The sequence below is a fragment of the Bos javanicus genome, chromosome 13, assembly GCF_032452875.1.
Source record: "Bos javanicus breed banteng chromosome 13, ARS-OSU_banteng_1.0, whole genome shotgun sequence".
In the NCBI taxonomy this organism is placed as follows: Eukaryota; Metazoa; Chordata; class Mammalia; order Artiodactyla; family Bovidae; genus Bos; species Bos javanicus.
In genome coordinates this window covers 10,102,057-10,122,375 of record NC_083880.1, presented here as the reverse complement: position 1 = coordinate 10,122,375, position 20,319 = coordinate 10,102,057, and the positions used below count along the sequence as shown (strand labels likewise).

Sequence of the window (20,319 nt, the reverse complement as noted above, 5' to 3'; positions counted from 1 at the left end):
TTTTTTATAGAGCAATGACGTTTGTATTTTTTTTTTTCTTTTAGGTTCAAGAATTAACCAAGGAATGGACAAATAAGTGGAACGAAACCCAAAATATTTTGAAAGTAAGGACTGTAAAAGGTGTCATAATCTTACTGTGCTTGCTTCAGTAGGTAAACTCCTGCCTTTCTCTGTCACACGCGGCACTTGTGTGCTTGCTTGGGCTGGGACTCTGGTTGGATTTTAAAGGAACAGAAAAGGGAGCTATTAGTCATTAAAGCTGTGTGTTTAGAGACGGTGCTCATACTTAAGGCGTTTCCTCTCACTTGTGGAGTTTTTTCCATTTTTGACTCAACATATGTTAAATTCCGTTTAATATTCAAGGGCTCCCACTTTGTCTTTCTGCTTTTTGTTAAACTCAATATAAAAGCAATGTGTTTAAAAAAATGTGAAATGGATAGCCAGTGGGAGTTTGATGTGTGATGCAAGGCACCCAGAGCTGGTGCTCAGTGACAGCCTGGAGCCTTGGGGTGGAAAGGAAGGTAGGAACAGGGTTCAGGAGGGAGGGGACACGTGTGCGCCTGAGGCCGGTTCATGTTGATGGCGATGTATGGCAGAAACCATCACAATACTGTAAAGTAGTTATCCTCCAGTTAAGATACATGAATTACAAAAAAAAAAACTTCCCTTGGCAATACTGTAGAGTATGTGTGTAGCATGCTAGACTTCAGAAGTTTCCCAACTACTGATTTCCTACTGGAATTATTCTTTTCCTGTGTGTCTTAAAGGCTAGGCAGTGATGGGCTGTATTTTTGGCAAGATTCATGGTGAAAAGATGTCAGTAATAGCCTCCATGGTTCATACTTTATGCTTCAAAATACACGTTTCTTTGTGGTCCCATTTTTTTTGCTGAGTTGGTAGGAAACTTGTGTCATCTGTGGAGGATCAGCCATGTCAGGTTTGAGGTTCAGCCTGGAATTTCACGCTTTGATAGCGTCTGTCTGTCCTTACACATGAGAGAAGGTGATTCAGAGATGATTACTGAATCCTGGTTTTTTTTTAAGATCTGTGGAGGTAAAACTTTCCCAGAGGACTGAGGCCTCCCTTGAACATTGGTGAGGATGATGAGGTTTAGCTGTGTGTCTTTGCAGAACCCTGAGTTGGATGGCCTTCACGTGAGGAGGGAGCAGCAGGTGACCATTGCACAGGGTTGAAGGGGGAGCTTCTGAAGGCCTGGGATAGCCACTGAGCTACTCGGTCTGAGAGTGGGGTTTGCATCATCTTATGAAAGCTTCCTTGTACCATATAGGCAGCCTGGCCTGCTCTGGGGGCTACAACACTTATTGCTCACGAGCAGAGTTGAGCTGCAGTCCTCAGTAGCCGTGGATCGTGGTGGTCCCAGAGACATTCTTTCCAGCTCTGAAAAGGGCTGCAGTGAGTAAGACTTCTACATCCAGAATTTCTTTGCTTTCCTCCTGATGATGATGATAGCGTCATGTTATTTTAAGGTACTTTCTCAGTGTTTGTTTTGTTGAGAGGTTTTTGTGCAGGAAAACTGAGCAAAGACTTTAGTTGCATTTCTTGAGAGTTGGGTGGGAATAAGCTCGGGCAGAGATGAAACTATTCATCATCGTCTCTGTTGCACCCGTTTGGAGGTGTCGGGCTGCAGCCCCAGTGTTAAGAAGCCCGATCGTTGGACCGTTCATGGCATGATGTATACTTTCCTCAGCAAATTTGCCCGAGAGGACTAAAATCTGCTGCACATAAGGAAAAGAGAAATCAAGTCATTAGCTATTTGCAAAGCCACTGGTGTGCGTTGTGCCTTATAGCACAGGAGGCGGTGCAGCAGTGAACGCGAAGATGTCAGCCCACCCTTGCTGCCGGGTCTCTCTTTGTCACTGTGCTGGGGGTTTTATAATAGCGCTGCAGAGCTGTCCACGCTGAGAGTCACCATGGTGAACCCCTGAACCTTTTCTGATGCTTTTTATCCAAATGTTATTCTGGACCCTGAAGCTAAATAAATCCTCTTCCAATTTCAGCTCTGTTTTTCATAAATCTCACTATTTTTATCTTTTATTAACTTTTGAGATGAGAAGACTAGCGAGGTGTTATGTGCTCAGTGTTGAAAGTTATGAAAAGGGCTCATGATGTTTCAGACTTTTCCCTTCTTTTGACCCAGCAAGCCCTTTTTAGATCTCTCTACTGGTGTCTGTGTTTTAAACCCGTAGTTGCTTTCTGCTCATGTTTGGTATTTTAAGAGCTGTCTTCATCTCTTACTGGAAGACAGCACTTGAGGGCTGAGGTGAAGAAAACGGCTACTCAGATGCTTTTGAAAACATTCTTTGGAAACTGACGGGGAAAGAGATTGCTTTGCGATGAGTTTGTGTCTGTTCAGTTTGTGAATCTTCCTGGTATTTTTGCTGCCCGAATGTTCCTTCATCAGCTCTTGTTCCAGTCATGCTACAGAGAACCCACTCCAGTCCAGTGGCTTAAAACAACATGCCCTGTCCCTCCTGCCTGTGCATACTGTCTGCGTGGCTGGTCTGGCTGGGTTTGGATTCAGGCTTCGGGTGGGTTCCAGGTCAGTCTCTCACTCTCTGGGACTAGCTGGTTGTCCTAGGAATGGTCGGTGGTCATGGCCAATGTAGAATCAGGCACACCTGGTCTCGCAAGCACATTTCAAGCATCTCCTCATATCGTGATGGAAGCAAGTCTGAACAGAAAGTCAAGGGGGTGGGGTGAAGTGTATTTCCCCCTCGGGGCTGTGGCAAGGGTGTAAAGGTGTAATCTTGCTTTGAGATCAGTGGTTTAATCGACCTGTGCCCCTGATAAAATACGAATCTTCAATTCTGGGACCTTGTTTTTCCACTGCATTTGCTTGTTTCTAGAGATGAGCCCAGTGAGACAGTAGATTCCCAGTATCATCTCCACCATAGCGCTGATTGTTTACTTTGCCGACTTGTCAGTATCATCCCTTCTAAGCCCTGAATCCTGAACATCCAAGGAGAGACCTTTGGAGAGAAGACTGAGAGTGAAACCGTCTGGGGGACTGAAGGGCGATACAGGATGCTTCAGTGCCTCTTGGCACTAGGAGCTGGCCTTGTGGCTTTTTCTTTCCTGAGCTCTCAGACGCTAAGAAACTCAGACTCTCAGAGTGACTTTGTCCCCTTCTTTGTGATCTGGTCTGGGGCTTTCCTTGCTGGGGATGAGTGAAGTCTCAGGCGTGTTGAGTGGGGTGAAGAGGGGATGAAAGGTGCTCTGATGAGATGCTGGGTGTTTGAAGCTGGGCAGGTGATGCCGTGGTGATAATTGCACGAGCCTGGGGCTTTGACCTTCCAGCTCCATCTCAGGCTTCAGTTCTCTTCCCGAGTCACTCGTGGGTTGTGACACTTACCCACAGGGTCATGTCCCCTCATCCCCAGCTTGAAAGTCAGGGTGGATGGCAACCTCTTCCTTATACCCAGGTCATGAGGCGAGAGGTGATAAAGTGCTTGGGATTAGGATGCAAGTAGCTGATGAGAGTGTAAAGTGTGTTGACCTTGAAGAGACATTTCTTAGGTGGGTAGTAATGTGGGCTTTATCATCCTCTGCCGCTCACACTGTATATCCACTCTTTTGCCTGTTAATCTCGCTTCCTCATTTTCATTAATCTTCCTTTCTAGAAATTAAAGTCTAGACCCCCTTGTTGGTCCCCAGAGGCACTGAGCTCCTTCCCAGTTCCATAGTTGCGTCTGCCTGTAGCTCCTGGTCTCCCCCCGCCTGGCCAGAGGCCTCGCTGGTCCCTGTCCGCACTGGTGTTGGGTTCTGGGGTCTCCCGGCCTTTGCCTGTGCTGCTCCATCATCTCAGGTCCTCCCCTTTCCACGCCCATCAGAATCCACCATGAAGCTCTTTCTGATCCCTCTTCTCTCCCACTTTTCAGGTGGAATGATTTTGTCTTCCTCTGGCTGTTGGTTCTGTCTCTTGCACAGCATTCATCATAATTGGAGTTTGGTCATCTTGGTTTCTCCCTCTAAGCAGGAGCAGGACCTGGGCTCGGACTATGTCCTTATCATTCTGTGTCCCAGCTCCTAGAAACTCAACTGTTTCTCACAGAGCAGGCGTACAGTGAAAACTTACTGGTAGTAGTAGTATCAGGGAACTAAAGCAAAATCTTTATATTAGTTTGCTAGGACTATCAGACAGAGAAGGCAATGGCACGCCACTCCAATACTCCTGCCTGGAAAATCCCAAGGATGGAGGAGCCTGGTAGGCTGCAGTCCATGGGGTCGCTAAGAGTTGGACACGACTGAGTGACTTCACTTTCACTGTTCACTTTCATGCATTGGAGAAGGAAATGGCAACCCACTCCAGTGTTCTTGCCTGGAGAATCCCAGGGACGGGGGAGCCTGGTGGGCTGCCGTCTCTGGGGTCACACAGAGTCAGACATGACTGAAGCGACTTAGCAGCAGCAGCAGCAGCAGCAGGACTATCAGAACATCACAGACTTGAGGCCTAAGCAGCAGACATTTATTTGCTTGCAGTCCTGGAGGCGAGAAGACCAAGATCAAGGTCTCACTAGAGTAGGCTTGTCCTGAAGCCTCCCTCTCTCCTTGGTTTATGAACACTGCCTGTCCTCTGGGCCTCATGTGACCTTCTCTCTGTGTGCCTGTGGCCCTGGTCACCCTCTGCAGCCTAATCTCCTTTTCTTGTAAAGACATTGGTCAGATTGGACTAGGGCTCAGCCCCATGGCTTCTATTTTAACATAATTATCTGTTTAAGGGCTATATCTCCGAAAACAACCACATCCTGAGATACTGGGGCTCTGGGGTTCAGCATTTGAGCTTTTAGGGGGACACATTCCAGCTTGTAACAGCCATGACCCGCACACACCTGTGAGCTAGCGGGGAAGGTAATGCGGCGTGTTGTGCAGGCAGCAGCCCTGCGCTGGAGCTCCTGCCTGTGCATTCCATCCTGTTTTCCTTATTCCATTTGAAAGGCTCATAGGCGACTGTGTTCTTCATCCTTGGAAGGAATGTGGCTGCGTTCCTGTTGATTACAGTCCGGTTCATCCCTGGGTCAGTTAGGTTTTGCCGCTCCGTGTATGGTTCCTGGACCAGCAGCATCAGTATCGTCCGTGTGCTGGTTGGAAGCGCAGGCGCTCTGTCTCACCGCGGGCTCCGAAGTCGGAACCTGTGTGTTAATAAGATGTCCAGCTGACGCGTCCGCACGTCCCAGTGTGTATTGGACCTGAAAAGCTGGGGCAGGAAAGGTGAGGCCATTCTGGACTCTCTTGCCCTCAGTCCGGGTTTTCCCTTCTCCTGCTCTGACCTGTATCGTGGGGAGCTACCGAGCGGGCTGCCCTGTGCCCAGTGGGCTTTGCTGTGAGGGGTTGGAGGGAGGAACCAGACCTCTCTCATGCCATTTCCTTGAAGAATCCCCGGCGCAGTACCACCTGGCGATACAGCCCTGACTTCCAGAATCTCCTCCTGACCTGCCCCTCCTCCTGGGGCAGTGCTGGTTTCCTGGCCTTGTCAGCTTGTGGATGGCCTCACCAGCTCCACCGGCTGCCCAGCTCTGCCATCAGCAGGATAACCAGCTCCCTGTCTTAAAATCCCCAGGGATGTGAACACCTGGCATTTCTGTCTGATGCTGGGCACTGCCAGCTGCTCAGAATCTTCGGCTGCCCCAGTGTGTTTTTCATTCTGGCTGAATTTGTCTTTAGCTGCTATAACTGTTGGCTCTTGGAACTTAATGTCGTGATGAATTGGCTTCTACCAGGCCTGGGGTCGGTGCGTTCCCAGGGCCTTCATGTCAGCCCCTCTCTCCATGGCTTCCATGTGGCATCGGCTGCTTTGTATTTGGGATGGTTTATAAGGGGACTGGCCTGGCGTTGTACGTCTTACTGCTGATGAATTTTTTCAAGTCACGCGGAATCCCTCCATCCATTGACCCCTCACCCCCACCCCCTCTCCCCCCAACCCCACCCAGTATGGACCTTTTTAGTTTGTCTGCTCAGGATGCATTTTCATTTCTCTGTTCTAGTGTCTTCTAAATGATTAAAATGAAACTTTCAGAGGTAGTTTTTAGTCTGACTTTATTATCTGACTTCCAAATAATGCGTTGAGCTCTACGCTTCAGAATAAGTCGCAGCCAGCGTGGGCCGCGTGGGCAGCTCGCGGGCGTCGGGCAGCTGGCCTGGCAGAAGGGCCCATGGCTCTGTCTGTGCAGGTCTGTCCAGGGCCGGGCTGCCGTGCGGATGCTCACAGCCCGGAGGGTATGTTCTGTCGAATCCCGCAGCAGGGGTTATTCTTCCCAGTTCTCAGCAGACAGGGTCCCTTCCTTACTGCAGGCGTGTCCTTGGATTCTCTAGCGTGTGACCAGCTTGTGTTCTGCCGTCTGACTGGTTTGGCACGGGGTGTGGGGAGGGAGCAGGCTGCTCACGTGCAGAGACTGTCCCTGCAGAGGCTGTCCCTGAAAAGTGGGTGATGTGTTGAATTAAAGTGTCTTTTTTTTTTTTCCCCCTAGGCATTATTTGGAGTTTTTTCTTACGATAATGTTGAATTGAATTGGAGGGTGGTACATACTTGAATCTACATCATGATGCATTCCTAACACATGATTTCAGCTTAACTTGTGCCAGTGTCTTAAGATTCTGTCTCTGAAGAGGCAGGAGTATCTCACACATTGACGGAGAAATTTTTTTTGTTGTTGTTCTTTCAGAATGTTTTGACTAATAAGAAATAGAGTAATATGAAATTGGAATCCTTGACTGGCTTTAGATTTTCTGAGTTCAAATTTCTTGGAGAGGCATACTTTAAACCAACTTATTTCCATTTTATGATAGAATCTATCAGCTGAACTTTTGTCTCTGGAAGATTACAGAAACCTATCAAAGAATTTCCTCCTGCTGTCTGCGGTTTTCCATTTCACGGAGGAGACGTGTGCTGGGGAGGGTAATGGATATGGAGGGAGCGCGGATTCCTGGGGCTGATGCTGGGCAGGCTTGATGCCAGCCAGATCATGAACCTCTGAATTCCTGCTGCACAGGGCCCTGGATGTTCTGGTTTCTAGATAACCCACGGACAAACCAGTGGAGAGGTGACATCTTCTGTGGCCGGTGTCTCCATTTGTATCAGTTAAACTTGACCTCTTCCTGGTATAAGAACTGATCCTGGGGGTAGCTCTAGGATAGCATTCTGTTTACAGGCATCGATTTTGCTCAGCTTTCGGATAAAGAGGAGACAACTCCTTCAGCTGTGCGTCACCCTCCTTATTAGCAACCATCTGGGGATTTGATGGTTCAAAATTCTGACCTTAGACAGTCACACGTACTGATTGCAACTTTACGAGAGAAATTGTTTGTCTCCCTGCTTCAGCATGCAGATTGATGTGAATGAGTCTGTGTCTGGACAGAAGTTAACTGTCAGTACCCCTGGTGCAAAGCCCCTTGTCTTTTTGTAGTGCATTCACACATACTGCCTTGCTGGCTGGTTCTCAGTCTGAAGCAAGAGGAAAAAGACATTCAGTTCAGTTCAGTTCAGTTGCTCAGTCGGGTCTGACTCTTTGCAACCCCATGAATCGCAGCACGCCAGGCCTCCCTGTCCATCACCAACTTCTGGAGTTCACTGAGACTCACGTCCATCGAGTCAGTGATGCCATCCAGCCATCTCATCCTCTGTCTTTGACTCCATCCCTTCATTCTTTCTGGAGTTATTTCTCCACTGATCTCCAGTAGCATACTGGGCACCTACTGAACTGGGGAGTTCCTCTTTCAGTATCCTATCATTTTGCCTTTTCATACTGTTCATGGGGTTCTCAAGGCAAGAACACTGAAGTGGTTTGCCATTCCCTTCTCCAGTGGACCACATTCTGTCAGATCTCTCCACCATGACCCGCCCGTCTTGGGTTGCTCCACGGGCATGGCTTAGTTTCATTGAGTTAGACAAGGCTTACTGCTCTTTATATATTAATGGTACGCAGTTGCTAGTTTGTCGACTCCGCTGGTTGTTAATTTCGATCAGACTCTTGTGTTCTCTGCTTTCTAAAGTTCTACTTTTGTACCTGTTTTTTTTTTTTAATATAAAAGGCAAAGTAATCAAGTTCATTGTGCTCTGAAATCTGGGTTTGATAATTAATAGAGGAGATGACTGTTGGTGCCTTCGCGCTAGAGGTTAATTGAGGATGTGGCAGAGTCAGAGGCTCAGCGAGCTGTTCTCAGGACCAGCTCTGATGCTGTTAGTAATGCCAGTGCTACCTTATTTTCTGTGGCAGTTTTCATCTTGAAGGAGCTGCTCATAAATAAAAGTATTGCAAGTGTATGTAGGTTCTTACTTTTGAATAACGTTTCTTGGAACAGAAGGCTCAGAAATAAGTCAAATGCGCCCTGTTAAATGTTGGAACCACGTGATAAATTATTTTGAATACATAGGGGATTTTCCTTTTGATATTTTGCAGTGAGGCATGCATGCTGACGGGCTCTTACTGCATATTTATAGCTGCAGTCAGGGAGGAAAGGATTGCCTTGGTCATATGGAAGTAATGGTTTATGTGCACCTGAGCTCTCTGGAGGTGCTGAACTGTAGGAACTTGGTTTTGTTGGCAGGAAAGCTTAAACAGTGACCGTTTCATGGTACAATCAGTTTATTGTTCCTGTCACCCAGAAACACACTTAACTCCCCTTGGAGGAGTCCTCGGAGTTGTGAGTCTGCAGAGGAGCGAGGAGGTGGTCCTCCTCCTGCCTGGCTTGATGCCTGTGTCTGTGCATACCCTAACCTTGGTCCCTTTGACCTTTCTGTGTCTCAGAATCTCTCTGTGAGATGCAGACAGTAATACTACCTGTCGTATGAGGTGAGTCCAGCGCATAGTCAGTATTGTAAGCATTACAGTAATATTGGCCAGTTCTTCCTTTATTTTTCTTATTGAGGTACTGTTGACATCTAACATTGTATTAGTTTCAAGTGTACAACATAACAGTTCAGTGTTTGTGTGTTTTGCGAAGTGATCACCACAGTAAACATAGTTAACATTCTTCAGCATCATTTCTTGTTTTTTTTTTTTCACATAATGAGAACCTTTAAGATCTACTCTCTTAGCAACTTTCACACATGCAAGAGGTTTTATTAACTGTTCATTGCATCCCCAGGACTTATTCATCTTATAGCTGAAAGTCTGTACCTTTTGACCATGTTCACTTATTCCACTTCACATTACCACCCTGTGTAAAAAAGTGTGAAAGTGAAAGTTGTTTAGTCATGTTCAACTCTGCGACCCCGTGGACTGTAGCCCGCCAGGCTCCTGTGTCCATGAAATTCTCCAGGCAAGAATACTGGAGTGGGTTGCTATGTCTTCCTCCAAGCATCTTCCCAACCCAGGGATTGAACCCTGTCTCGTGCATTGGAGGCAGATTCTTGACTGTCTGAGCCACCACTGGCAGCCACCAAACCACTAATCTGTGAGATCAGGTTTTTGTTTTTTTTTTTTCTTTCAGATTTCACATATAGTTCACCATTTTTTTCTTGTTTTATTTTCTCAAAATCCATCTTTTCCAAATCCATATGTAAAACTGGCTTGACAATAATATATGTCTTCTCATTGGCCAGAAAAATCAGAAATTATATATACGCAAACTTTTTTTAAAAAGTATAGTTTTATGCAGCTACAATGGGGCATTACTTATAAGGCATTTTATTATGTAGTGTTTTATGTTTGTTTGTTAATTTCAAATAACAGAAAACCCAGTTCCAGACTGGCTTCTACGGTAAAAGAGTGGTGGTCAGGTGGTAGGGTGGGGTTTAGGCATGGTTTGATCAGGGCAACGGCTCTGCTTCTCTGGACTGTTCTTGGTTGTGCCTTTGTGGTGTAATGACTTCATCTTTAGGCTCTCGGAATGGCCGGGTGAGAGCAGCAACGATAGCTTTGTACTTACCCACCACACCATCTAAATTCAGAGAGTCTGGGTTCAGAGTCTCCAGCCAAGTTCTGAGGTTTGCACTGATTGAATGATGTATTTATGAACCAGTCCCTGGGGCCTTGTGCTGACTGGCTTAGGCCTGGATTATCTCTGCCGGTCACTCTGATAAAGAGAATGGGTTACGCGGATTGGTCGAGGTGAACCAGGGGCCACCTTTGCGCTGGGGTGAGATTACGGTAGCTGCTGGGCACTGTTGGAGCAGGGGGTACAGGTGGATCCTGGTGATACCATCCATGTTTTCCACTGGAGACCCAGAACCTGGTCACTTATACTGTGAAATATACATTGTGAAATATATTCAGGGCAAATAGAAGATGTAGTGTAGTGAAGTATTCTTTTATTTCTTGAAAAGTGAAAGTGTCAATCGCTCAGTCATGTTTGATTCTCTGTGACCCAGTGGACTGTAGCCTGCCATGCTCCTCTGTCTATGGAATTCTCTAGGCAAGAATATTGGAGTGAGTAGCCATCCCCTTCTCCAGGGCATCTTCCTGACTCAGGGATTTGAACCGTATGAACTTCAGAGAAAATATTTTCAGCCACTTCCTTTCTGACTCAGAAGTCCTGTGTCTGGCCGGGAGACTGTGAAAGGCCCCTGGGTATCTATACCCTCGTGGGAACATTCCACGCAGGAGAAGTCAGCCTTCTCTGGTATTAGAATTGAAGGGTGCACACAGTGGATTCCATGTGTTTAAGCATATTTCCCTTCCTTTTCTAGACTGATTATGTGATTTTAAAAAGAGCTCTAAATGAGCGCCTGTTCTCTTCTTTGGCTTTTTGCATGTGGTTTTAAATTTGGCTTCATTTCCCGTCAACCCCTTTAACTTGATGTTTCCCAGCCCAGCCTGCCTAGCAACCGTTGCTATGAGCAGCGAGTTGGCACTGCCCTCCATCTGGAGCACAACGGCAGGTTTTAGGAGATTACTGTTCCTTAGCATCTGGGTTGATTTTGCCTTTGCATCATTTAAGGATGACCATCGTTTCTCCAAACTCCAGGAGCTAGAGTTCCAAGTCTCTTAGCAGAAGTGCTGGTTTTAGAAAGTATGTATCTGTAAGACAGGATCATTAGCCATGGGCAGATACTGAAAAACAAATATGGACCTAGGTTGTGTGTGAATATTTATTACCAGGATATTCTGATACTTGCAAGGGGGGAGGTGGTTATAGATTTGTACTATCTTTTATAATACTTTATATTAATAACATTGGCTTTACCAGCTAAGAACAGCCTTCCCGAGAAGTCGTCTGAGGGTCATACATGAGAGGGGTGATTTCCTAACAGCTGTGATTTCTCCTTGGAAGATGAGCAACATGAACGTCACCAAAGATGCTCATTTTCTTCTAGATCGAATCTACTCTGTATCAGTGTATTCTATTTAGGCTTTCCTGTCCTTGCTATTAAAGTAAAAATTAGACTGGCATTTCAAGAGGATTAAGGGACTGAAATGAAACCACAGAACTTGCTATGATGCTGTTTCAGTCGCCAAGTCCAGTGTCTTATCCAAAGCAACATAAGTACCAGTTATTCCATACTTCATACCAGTTGATTTTCCATAGGGAAGTGTTTTCAGCTCAGAATCTCTTGGGGGCCTTTTTTTTTTTTTTTTTTTTTTAATTAATTAATTAATTTATTTATTTTTTTTTGACTTTCAAATTTTTATTTTATTTTATTTTTTTCTAATTTTATTTTATTTTTAAACTTTACATAATTGTATTAGTTTTGCCTTTTTAAAAGACCATTTTCTGGGCTTTTCAGTGTCATGGAATGAGAGTTGTGGGGGATGATACCCCCAAATCTCTTTTTTTAAACAGTAGCCTGGAGCCTCACAGGAGTTGGGACCCACAGGTCTAGAAAGCACATCTTGATATGTTTATCATATGGGCGAAGGCTCCCAGAAGAAAGTGGCCCATGTCACTTCTTGCAGAGTTTTATAGTCACCAAATTGCACACTCATGCAAGTGTTTGGAGATGTTGGGTGATGGCATTTGAAAAGACATTTTTCACTTGAGTAGATTATTTGTCGTTAAATAAGGTGGTCTGTTCACAGGACCTTTTTAAAAGACCTCACACAGGCGTTTGAATTTAGTTTTTAATTGAGATTCAACATACACAAACTATGTACATTTGAAATGTGCGCCTTGTTGAACTTATAAAAAAGCGCATGTCTGAAGCGTCCAGCTCACGTGCTGTCACCTGTGCGTGTGTCTCCGTCTAACCCACACCCAAGTCAAGATGCAGACTGTTTCCTGCTCCCAGGGGTTCCCTCTTGTCCCTCCCTGGTCAGCCACTTCTTGTCCTCATCTTCCAGGGCTGTTCAGACAACTCTTAGGTAGAGGAGTGTTGGCTGTCCCTGAGCTTCCTGCAGCATATTCTGTTTGTTTCTGTCTTCTTTCATGCAGGCTGTTGTCTTTAAGATTCATCCATGCTTTGTTTAGCAGTAGTTTCTACTTTATTATGTGACTGTACTGCACTCTATTCATTCTCCTGTTGGTTAGCTGCATTTGGGTGGTTAGCTCCAGTGTTTTGGTTATTATCTAGGAGCATGTGGAAACGTGTTTTGTTGGGTGTGTACATTCAGCGGGCCCCCCCTTTTCTGGCTTCCAGACCTGGTAAGAATTTGGCTACGTGTACATCTGGCCAGTATTGATGATCAGAGTGCCCCTGATCCAAAGGTCCCTTATCTCTATCCAGGTGACTCTCAGCGTGGTCTGGGCCACAGAGCAGAGGACCCCCTGCCCCAGGGGGTCAGGTCTGGACCCGGCAGGAGCATCTCCCTCACCCCCGGTCCTCTAGCAACAGATGTTTGCCTTTAGTCTGTGTGCTGTGTGGGTTCCTCATGTAATATTTATTTTTTTCTGTTGTCATCTGAATATAGTCTAACTGGGTGGGTAACACAAATTCTAATTTCTGTACATTTTTAGAATAATAATTTTGAAGGTCTTCAGTGAGTTGAATACATTCTTTGTGGATTTTTTTTTCCCCCTGCAAGTCCTCTTTTCTTACAGCTAGATATTTGATGATTTGTTTTCTATAAAGCTATAATATTATGGTATGTCTGGTTTTCCTTTGCTCAACTCCGAGGTCCAGAAGGTAGAGACATGTTTAAATTGTTTTTGGACTCTCTTAAATTGCCTTGCATTTAATATTATTAATGATAATATTAACAGGGATAATAGTGGGTAATATTTACTGCACTCTTACTGTGTGCCAGGCATTGTTCTAAGCCAGCACTGTTTAGTAGAAATGTGATGCAAGCCATGTATGGGAGTTTAAATTTTCTAATAGCCACATTTAAAAAGAAACAGCTGAAATTGATTTTAACAGTACATCTTATTTAACCTGTTGTATAAAAAACTTACCACTTGACATATAATCAATATAAAAATTATTAGTGAGGAATATAATTTTTAAAATAAGTCTTTAACATGACCTAAATTTGCAATACCTTTGCATTTGTAGTACCTCTCAACTCAGTGTGAAATTTACATTGGATACGCTTGATCTGTATTTTGATTTTATGAAATTTACAGTTGAAAAGTAGATTCTCATTGCAAACTGTGTTCCAAACACATTTAAAAGTTTTCCAGTCGCTCAGCTGAGCACTGTTTAAAACTTAAACCAGTGGGTCGTTAGCTGCGTCTCGAATGTTTGATGGCCACACAGATGCACGACTTTAAATATTGTTTGCATTAAGTTGTTCTGCTCTGCTCAGCAACCTTGTGCAAGGTGGAAGAGTATTTATTTTCTCACTTTGCAGACAAGGAAACTGAGGCCCAGAGGGTACTCAGTTAAGGAAGGAATAGATGAGGTCGGAATTTGAACCCTGTCTCAAAGTTGGCTCGCCGATACCATTCTGCTGTCTGGTTCTTAATTGTTCCAAACTGACCTTTTAATTCCCGTGTTCTAATTTATTGCCTTTTTTTCTGTGTGTGTCTTTCTCTGACCTTTGTCTTTTTTGCTTTTTTATGTTTTAAAGACTGATGGAAAAAGTTGTCTGAAAAAGGGATACTTTATTTGCCGTGAATTTGGTTATTCGTCGGTGTTTTAAAAACCAACACAGGTGGTGGCCACTGTTTCCGCACCATCTGCTCTCTTATCTCCATAAATGTCAAGACAAGATTTGCTTTCTCTGAAATAATGGCTCAGGTTTCCTTTTGTGTTTTGTAATGCCCTGTCTTTAATCAGGACTCTGATGCTTTTTATTTCTACCACCGTTGGGCGTAGTCATTTCTTCTGCCTTGGCTCTTTTCTAGTCTTTTTCTATAAACAGTCATGATTATTTCTCTGGGTATCATTTTTTTTCCTGATGTGTTATTTGCATTTGTTCTTATGTTAATGACTTCTCTGAGCATCTTTCAGATTCTTCTTTGAACTATATTCAACCAGCTGGGTGTTCTTGTCTCCCTTTGTAGGTAATATTTTACTTTATATGAGACTTGCTTTTATACAAGTGTTCTATTGCTCTTCACTGCAGTGGTGGTTTGTTTATAAAACAGAGATCTGAAATGTGCTCTTTGCAAGGAAAAGTAGTCCAGACATGCAAAGTGTTCTCTTTTTAAGTGCGGCGTAGGAGGAAGGGAAGTGTGGGGTTCAGTGGTAGTCTTGCTGTATTTCACCCACAGTCGGTGTGCTGTGTTCCCCGTCTCTGCAGGATTGTCTTCTCCTCCCCTCTCTCTGAGGTCCCTTCTGCTGTGGATATTGTGTGCACCTGTCGCCTTTCACTGCTTATCTCATTTGAATGAAATGGACAACAGCTGTGTCCTTTCTTGAGCTCTTACCCATTCAGGGTGGTTGCTCAATTCATTCTTTTGAAATATCTTGACCATTTTATAATTAGTTGTCTTAATTGAGGTGACCCAGATTTTACACTTGAATTTATCCTTAACTAGTTCTCGGACTTTGAGCAAATTATTCTGTCTCGGTCTCTCTCTGTCTCAGTTTTTTTCAGTCATGACCAGTCCTGGGTATGGGCCCCTTCCCCGTTTCTCTGTCTTCAGGGGTCCCCGATGGTTTCGTCTTGCTCCACTTGCTGGGGGAATTCTTTTGTTTTGGGCCACTCTTCCTTTGTGACTGTACCCTGGGAGCTGTTCTCAGTCTGGGCGTTTATGTGTCACATGTGTGTGCACAATGCACAAACGGTGAGTGTCCTGCCTGATGGATTTGCACAGACTGAAGGCACCCATGCAGCCCGTGTCTGGGTGAAGAAGCGGAACGTGCTCAGCCCCTGGGTGTCCCGACCATGCCCTCTTCCAGTCATCACTGCCCTCAAGAAAGATGTCTGGCTTGATTTGAGAGAAGAGTGTTGAAACATGTATATTACCGTATGTAAAACAGATGACCAGAGCAAGTTCCATGCATGAAGCAGGACACCCAAAACCCAAAGCCCGTGCTCTGGGACAACCCAGAGGGGAGGGATAGGTTGAGGAGGGAGGTGGGAGGGGGCTTCAGGAATGGGGGGATACGTGTACCTGTGGCTGATTCATGTTGAGGTATGGCAGAAACCATCACTGTAGTGTAAAGTAATTAGCCTCCAATTAAAATTAATTAAAAAAATAAAAACACAGTTTGGCTTATCCTGCTTTTAAACTTTATGTGTAAGGAACCATACAGAACATAGTTTTTGGTTTTTTTTGTAACTGGCTTTATTTGCTCTGCATTATGTTTGTGAGATCCATTTCTTTTTTGCAAATTTGCATTTATTTTCATTGTTGTATAATATTATATAATGTGTAACATGGCTATATCACAGATTATTCATTATCTCTTTGAATTTGGGTTGTTGACTGGTTTGGGCTGTTAGGAATACTGCTGCTGTGAACCTTCTTGTCCATGCCGTGAACGAATGTACACGTTTCTCTTGGGTGTCTGCCTAGGAGAAGAATTGCTGTGTTGTAGAGCAGGTGTCTGCTCCTCTTTAGTAGGTAGTGAAAATGGTTTTCCAAAGTTGTTGTACCATTTACACTCCTGCCTGCCATGTGTGAGAGGGCCAGTTGTCTCACCTCCTCCCCAACATTTGTTGTTTTCTATCTTTTGGGGCCATTTTCATTAGTGTGCAGTGGTATCACGTGGTGGTTCTGTTTTGAATTTCCTGATGATGGTATTAAAAATTAAAACAAACTTACCATCATTTTTAATTAGCTTCATTTCTCAGATGCCTTTGCCTTAGAACTCGTCATCAACCGCATTATCCTCGCGTTTTCTGTCCTCCATCGCTGGGCACTGCTCCAGCCTTCTCCAGCTCCCCTGTTTATCCATAAACTAGCTCTTCACTGCCTCCCACCACCTCCCCGCACCCCCAGTCCTGGAGAGCTGTCACTCATTCAGACAGCAGCTCGTCACAAATGCCCATTGAGGGGAGCTCCCTCCTGAGATACTGGGGGGATACCAGTGCAGTGATCTTGAACCGACCTGAATCTTGCCGGGGGCGGCGGGGGCGGGTCTTCCAGATGCAACTCACCAAATTTCCCTGTCTTTGTGGAGTTTGACTGCCCCTCCTTCTGGTCTCCCCACCCCCACAGGTCACTTTATCTGCTCTTCTTCAAGATAGAACCGTTACTTTTAGCTAGGTCAGCATTCTTTCTGAAAAGTTAGAGTAATAAACATAATTGTAGTTGGAAACTCCAGACAGATTTTAAATCAGTTACATCCTCATCCTCAGCTTAGCCTTTTCAATAAACATTCCCTGTACACTAAAGAAAGATCTCAGTTTTTCTGGTGGCAAAACTTCACTTGACCAGAATGTTTGTGAACATCCTGGTTTAGTGACAAAGCCCACTTGAATTATGTGAGTTATGAAAAGCTTAATTAAAAGGATTCAGCATTCCTTATGGTTGAGAATATACAAGGCCTCAGTGAATGCTATCTCTGTGGGGTCTCTGGGTCCTGTGTGCAGAAGAAGGTTTTGTGTGAAGCCTCAAGCGTCTCCGGCGGGTATGGAGTTAGATTCTGAACGAGATCTCGCCCGTCCCACCATCTTGCTGAGGCTTCCCCTTTGCCCTTGGGTGTGTTGGGGGATCCAACATTCTCCTTCGATGGTTGCTCAGCAGTGAGTTGTAAGTTTGAAGTTCTCGCAGGAGAAGATGAGCACACGTCCTTCTTCTCTGCCATCTTGTCTCTCCAGAAAACAGCAAATGTTGGGGAGGAGTGAATGCAGTTTAATATGTCCTTGATCAAGCTCAAGCTGTTGTCGGTGTTTCGTTGCGAACTTGTGTCCGACTCTTTGCCACCCCATGGACTGCAGCCCGCCAGGCTCTTCTGTCATGGGATTCTCCAGGCAAGAATACTGAAGTGGGTTGCTATTTCGTTCTCCAGGGGAATCTTCCCAACCCAGGTATTGAACCCATGTCTCCTGCATTGGCAAGTGGAGTCTTTACTGCTGAGCTACCAGGGAGATACCTTTATATATTGCACAGTGATTTCACTTCAAATCTCCTTTGTTGAGTCTTAGTTTGTCCTGAATTTCTTAAAAGTGCTGTGTCATTGCCTGTGATTTACTAATTTTAAAAAATTCTCCTAGATTGTAAAGATCATCTTGTTCATAGAGCATAGAACATAGCACAAACAACCCAAGAAAGAATTTAGGTGAAACTCTTTCCCTCATCTCACAAAAGAAAAACTTTTTATTTTAATGAGGAATTTGAAGCCACGAGAAATTAAATGAGTTGTTTTTGATGTTCTAGAGTTAGAAGAAGGGCTAGACTGGGTTTTTTCCTCCTAATCCAGTGCTTCTTAATTATATCTTACTTATCTTTTTAAATGGTTTCCAAATGCCTAGATTCTTAATTCCAAAGTGGTGCTTTACTTTGATAAAGAGACTATGGCTGGCCCACATTTTTTAGAATAATTTTAATATGTAAAATCTGGAGACAAGATTTAGCCCATGGCATATTTAAATCAGCAAGCCATCCTATAATGGGCTTCATCTGCATTTAAATTATTCTCCTTCAGAGATTTTTGAAGTTGGTTTTGAATAAATGGCTTGTATTATATTATTGTTACATTAAGCCGGAGTGCTTTTTGGTTAATTTTAAGAGGAGTCTTTTAATGTCTGCAGAATCTCCTAACTTCCCAGTCTGCTATTGGTAAATAAAGTTATGTTTGCATTTAAAACAAAAAATTGGAGAACAGAGTGATTTCTTCCCCTCAAACAATTGTGTCTTCTCAATGGATTAATCTTATGAGATACTTTAAATTGGGGGTTAGAAGACAATTGAAAATCAGCAATTCCAGTTATGGAAAAAGCGATATATTTTTGAATTACACATACTCTGATTTTATAGTAGGCGGTTATCGTTATAGTAATTGGAAGGCATAGGGCTCCACAGTGTATTTCCGTTTCTCAGCACTAGATGTCACTAGAGATAGGAAGAACCAGCTCTCCTCCCGTCTTTAATTCCAGGGTCTTTGGTAGTGAAAGGACTCGGCAGGTGTTGCTAAGTGGACTGGCGCCTATTTACTGGTTTCTGGATAGAGTCTGAGCGAGCTAAGCTGTGAAGAGTTTAGTAGAAGGAATGTCTTTTTGCAGCCTCCTTTGGAATTAATGCTGAAAGATGTAAATATGAACCCTCATATATTTGGAGGTTATTTTCTCAATTTTTAAAATAGTTTTTCCAAAGTTGCCTCAAATCACTGGATACTATCTTATAGGTAAAAGATATATTTTTTAAATCTGGGTACTAGGTAGTCATTTTGACTAGCTTGCATTAGAAAGCTTTATTTGTCATTTATTTGTATTTATTTGTTTGCTGATATTTGCCCCTTAAAGGATTTTTCTTCTTTTACCTCACATTTTCCTCATTTTCAGCTCTTTGTTTTCCTTTTTCAGTTAATTAATCTTTTTCAGCTCCGGAAGTTCTGAAGAGAATTAAAACGTAGACCCCCTTGCCTCATTCTGCCCAATTGTATGTCTGACCATATTTACTTCAGCAAAGTAACCTTGACTCTGGGGATTGTGGCTGCAGCTTTTTCCTCTTTGGTTTCTCCTGGTTTGTGAAGCCAAGAAGTTTGATAGATAATCAGAGTGAATTTTCTCCCAGCTCGTTCCTCGTTTCTATAGAAACAGGAGGAAGGAGACAGCCATCCTCGGTGACTGAGAGGCAGTGGAGACTGAGAGTTAAGGACTTGAACACTTGAGTTCAGTTGCGTGGAATCCAGTCTCAGCTTTGCCGGTTGCTGGCTCTGTGACCTTGGGCAGCTTAACTTCTCAGTGCTTCAGCTTCCTCATCTGTGAAAGAGAGGTGATGGTACTTATCTCCTCAGGTCGTTATGAGGATTCAATGAGTTGCTTGTGAAGGCGGGCTTCCCTGGTGGCTCAGTGATAAAGAATCCACCTGCAGTGCAGGGGACGCAGGTTTGATCCCTGGGTTGGGAAGATCCCCTGGAGGAGGAAATGGCAACCCACTCCAGTATCCTTGCCTGGAGAATCCCGTGGAGAGGAGCCTGACGAGCTACAGTCCTTGGGGGTCGCAAAAAGTTGAACACAACTAGGTGACTGAGCACTTGTGAAGGCATTGAGAGTGGTGCTTGGCAATAATGTCGTAGGGCTTGTTAAGTAAAGAACTTTAGTTTCAGGCACTCTGTGGGCAAATTATAAATACTAAATAATCTACAGTATCTCCAGTTTAACTAGGGAGGGACAAAGATGAATTTTTTTTGTTTTCTCTTAGAGTCTTCTCTTAGAAGAGTCTAGGGACAAACTATGAACAGCTTTGTTGTCTTTTTGTCCATCATGGAACATTTTTGAGCACCTGATTGGCGAGATGGATTGTGTGAACATGAATAAGACACTTTCCATCTGTTGGGGAGACCAAACTTCAAACAAATAGTGAGATAAACTGTTACAGGTTCTAGGTTAATAAGAGTTAACTCTATCAGGGAGGCATTTGACTGCAGATAACGGTACCCTTAGTGCAGAGAAAAGGTGCCTTAAGCCAGCAGAGGATTGTTGGTTTTCCCCTCCCTGGATGAGGATGACAGAGCTGGGCTGCTGCTGCTGGGGGTTCAGTGGTTTGTCCAGAACCAAGGTCTGTGAAATTCCATTGGTCTTTCTCTCAGTAGCTTCGAGACAGTTTATGCAACTACATAATCACGTGAAATTTAGTTAGGAGGCCTGGGAATGGCAGCGGGGTGTGTCTTTGCAGAGTTTATCCCTCTCTTCAGCCCCGCTTCTGTCTTGCTGGGGAGCTGCGCCGTGGGGCCCCTTCTGCCTGGGCTGGGAATAATGTCTTCAGCTGGGAACCCTGCCATCTCTAACAAAACTGGGATTTTGCCCAGGAGGAAGAACGGGAAAGCAGAAGGCAGTTTTGACCACAAGCGCTTGCGGGACCCTGTTCAAAGCGCTCTACAGGTGGTAGTAATTGGTTGCAATCTTGTAACAGTCCTACTATGTGAAT

The 20,319-nt window shown here is 44.4% G+C and overlaps 1 protein-coding gene across 9 annotated transcripts in view; it reads left to right on the top strand.

The window, feature by feature from the left end:
- Window positions 1-20,319, top strand: part of KIF16B (kinesin family member 16B) — a 308,034-nt gene that overhangs the window by 78,889 nt on the left and 208,826 nt on the right. For all 9 annotated transcript variants that reach the window (XM_061435656.1, XM_061435655.1, XM_061435659.1 and 6 more), the window contains exon 12: window positions 45-104. In XM_061435656.1, the coding sequence (XP_061291640.1) occupies window positions 45-104 (60 nt within the window). The remainder of the gene's footprint in view (window positions 1-44; window positions 105-20,319) is intronic.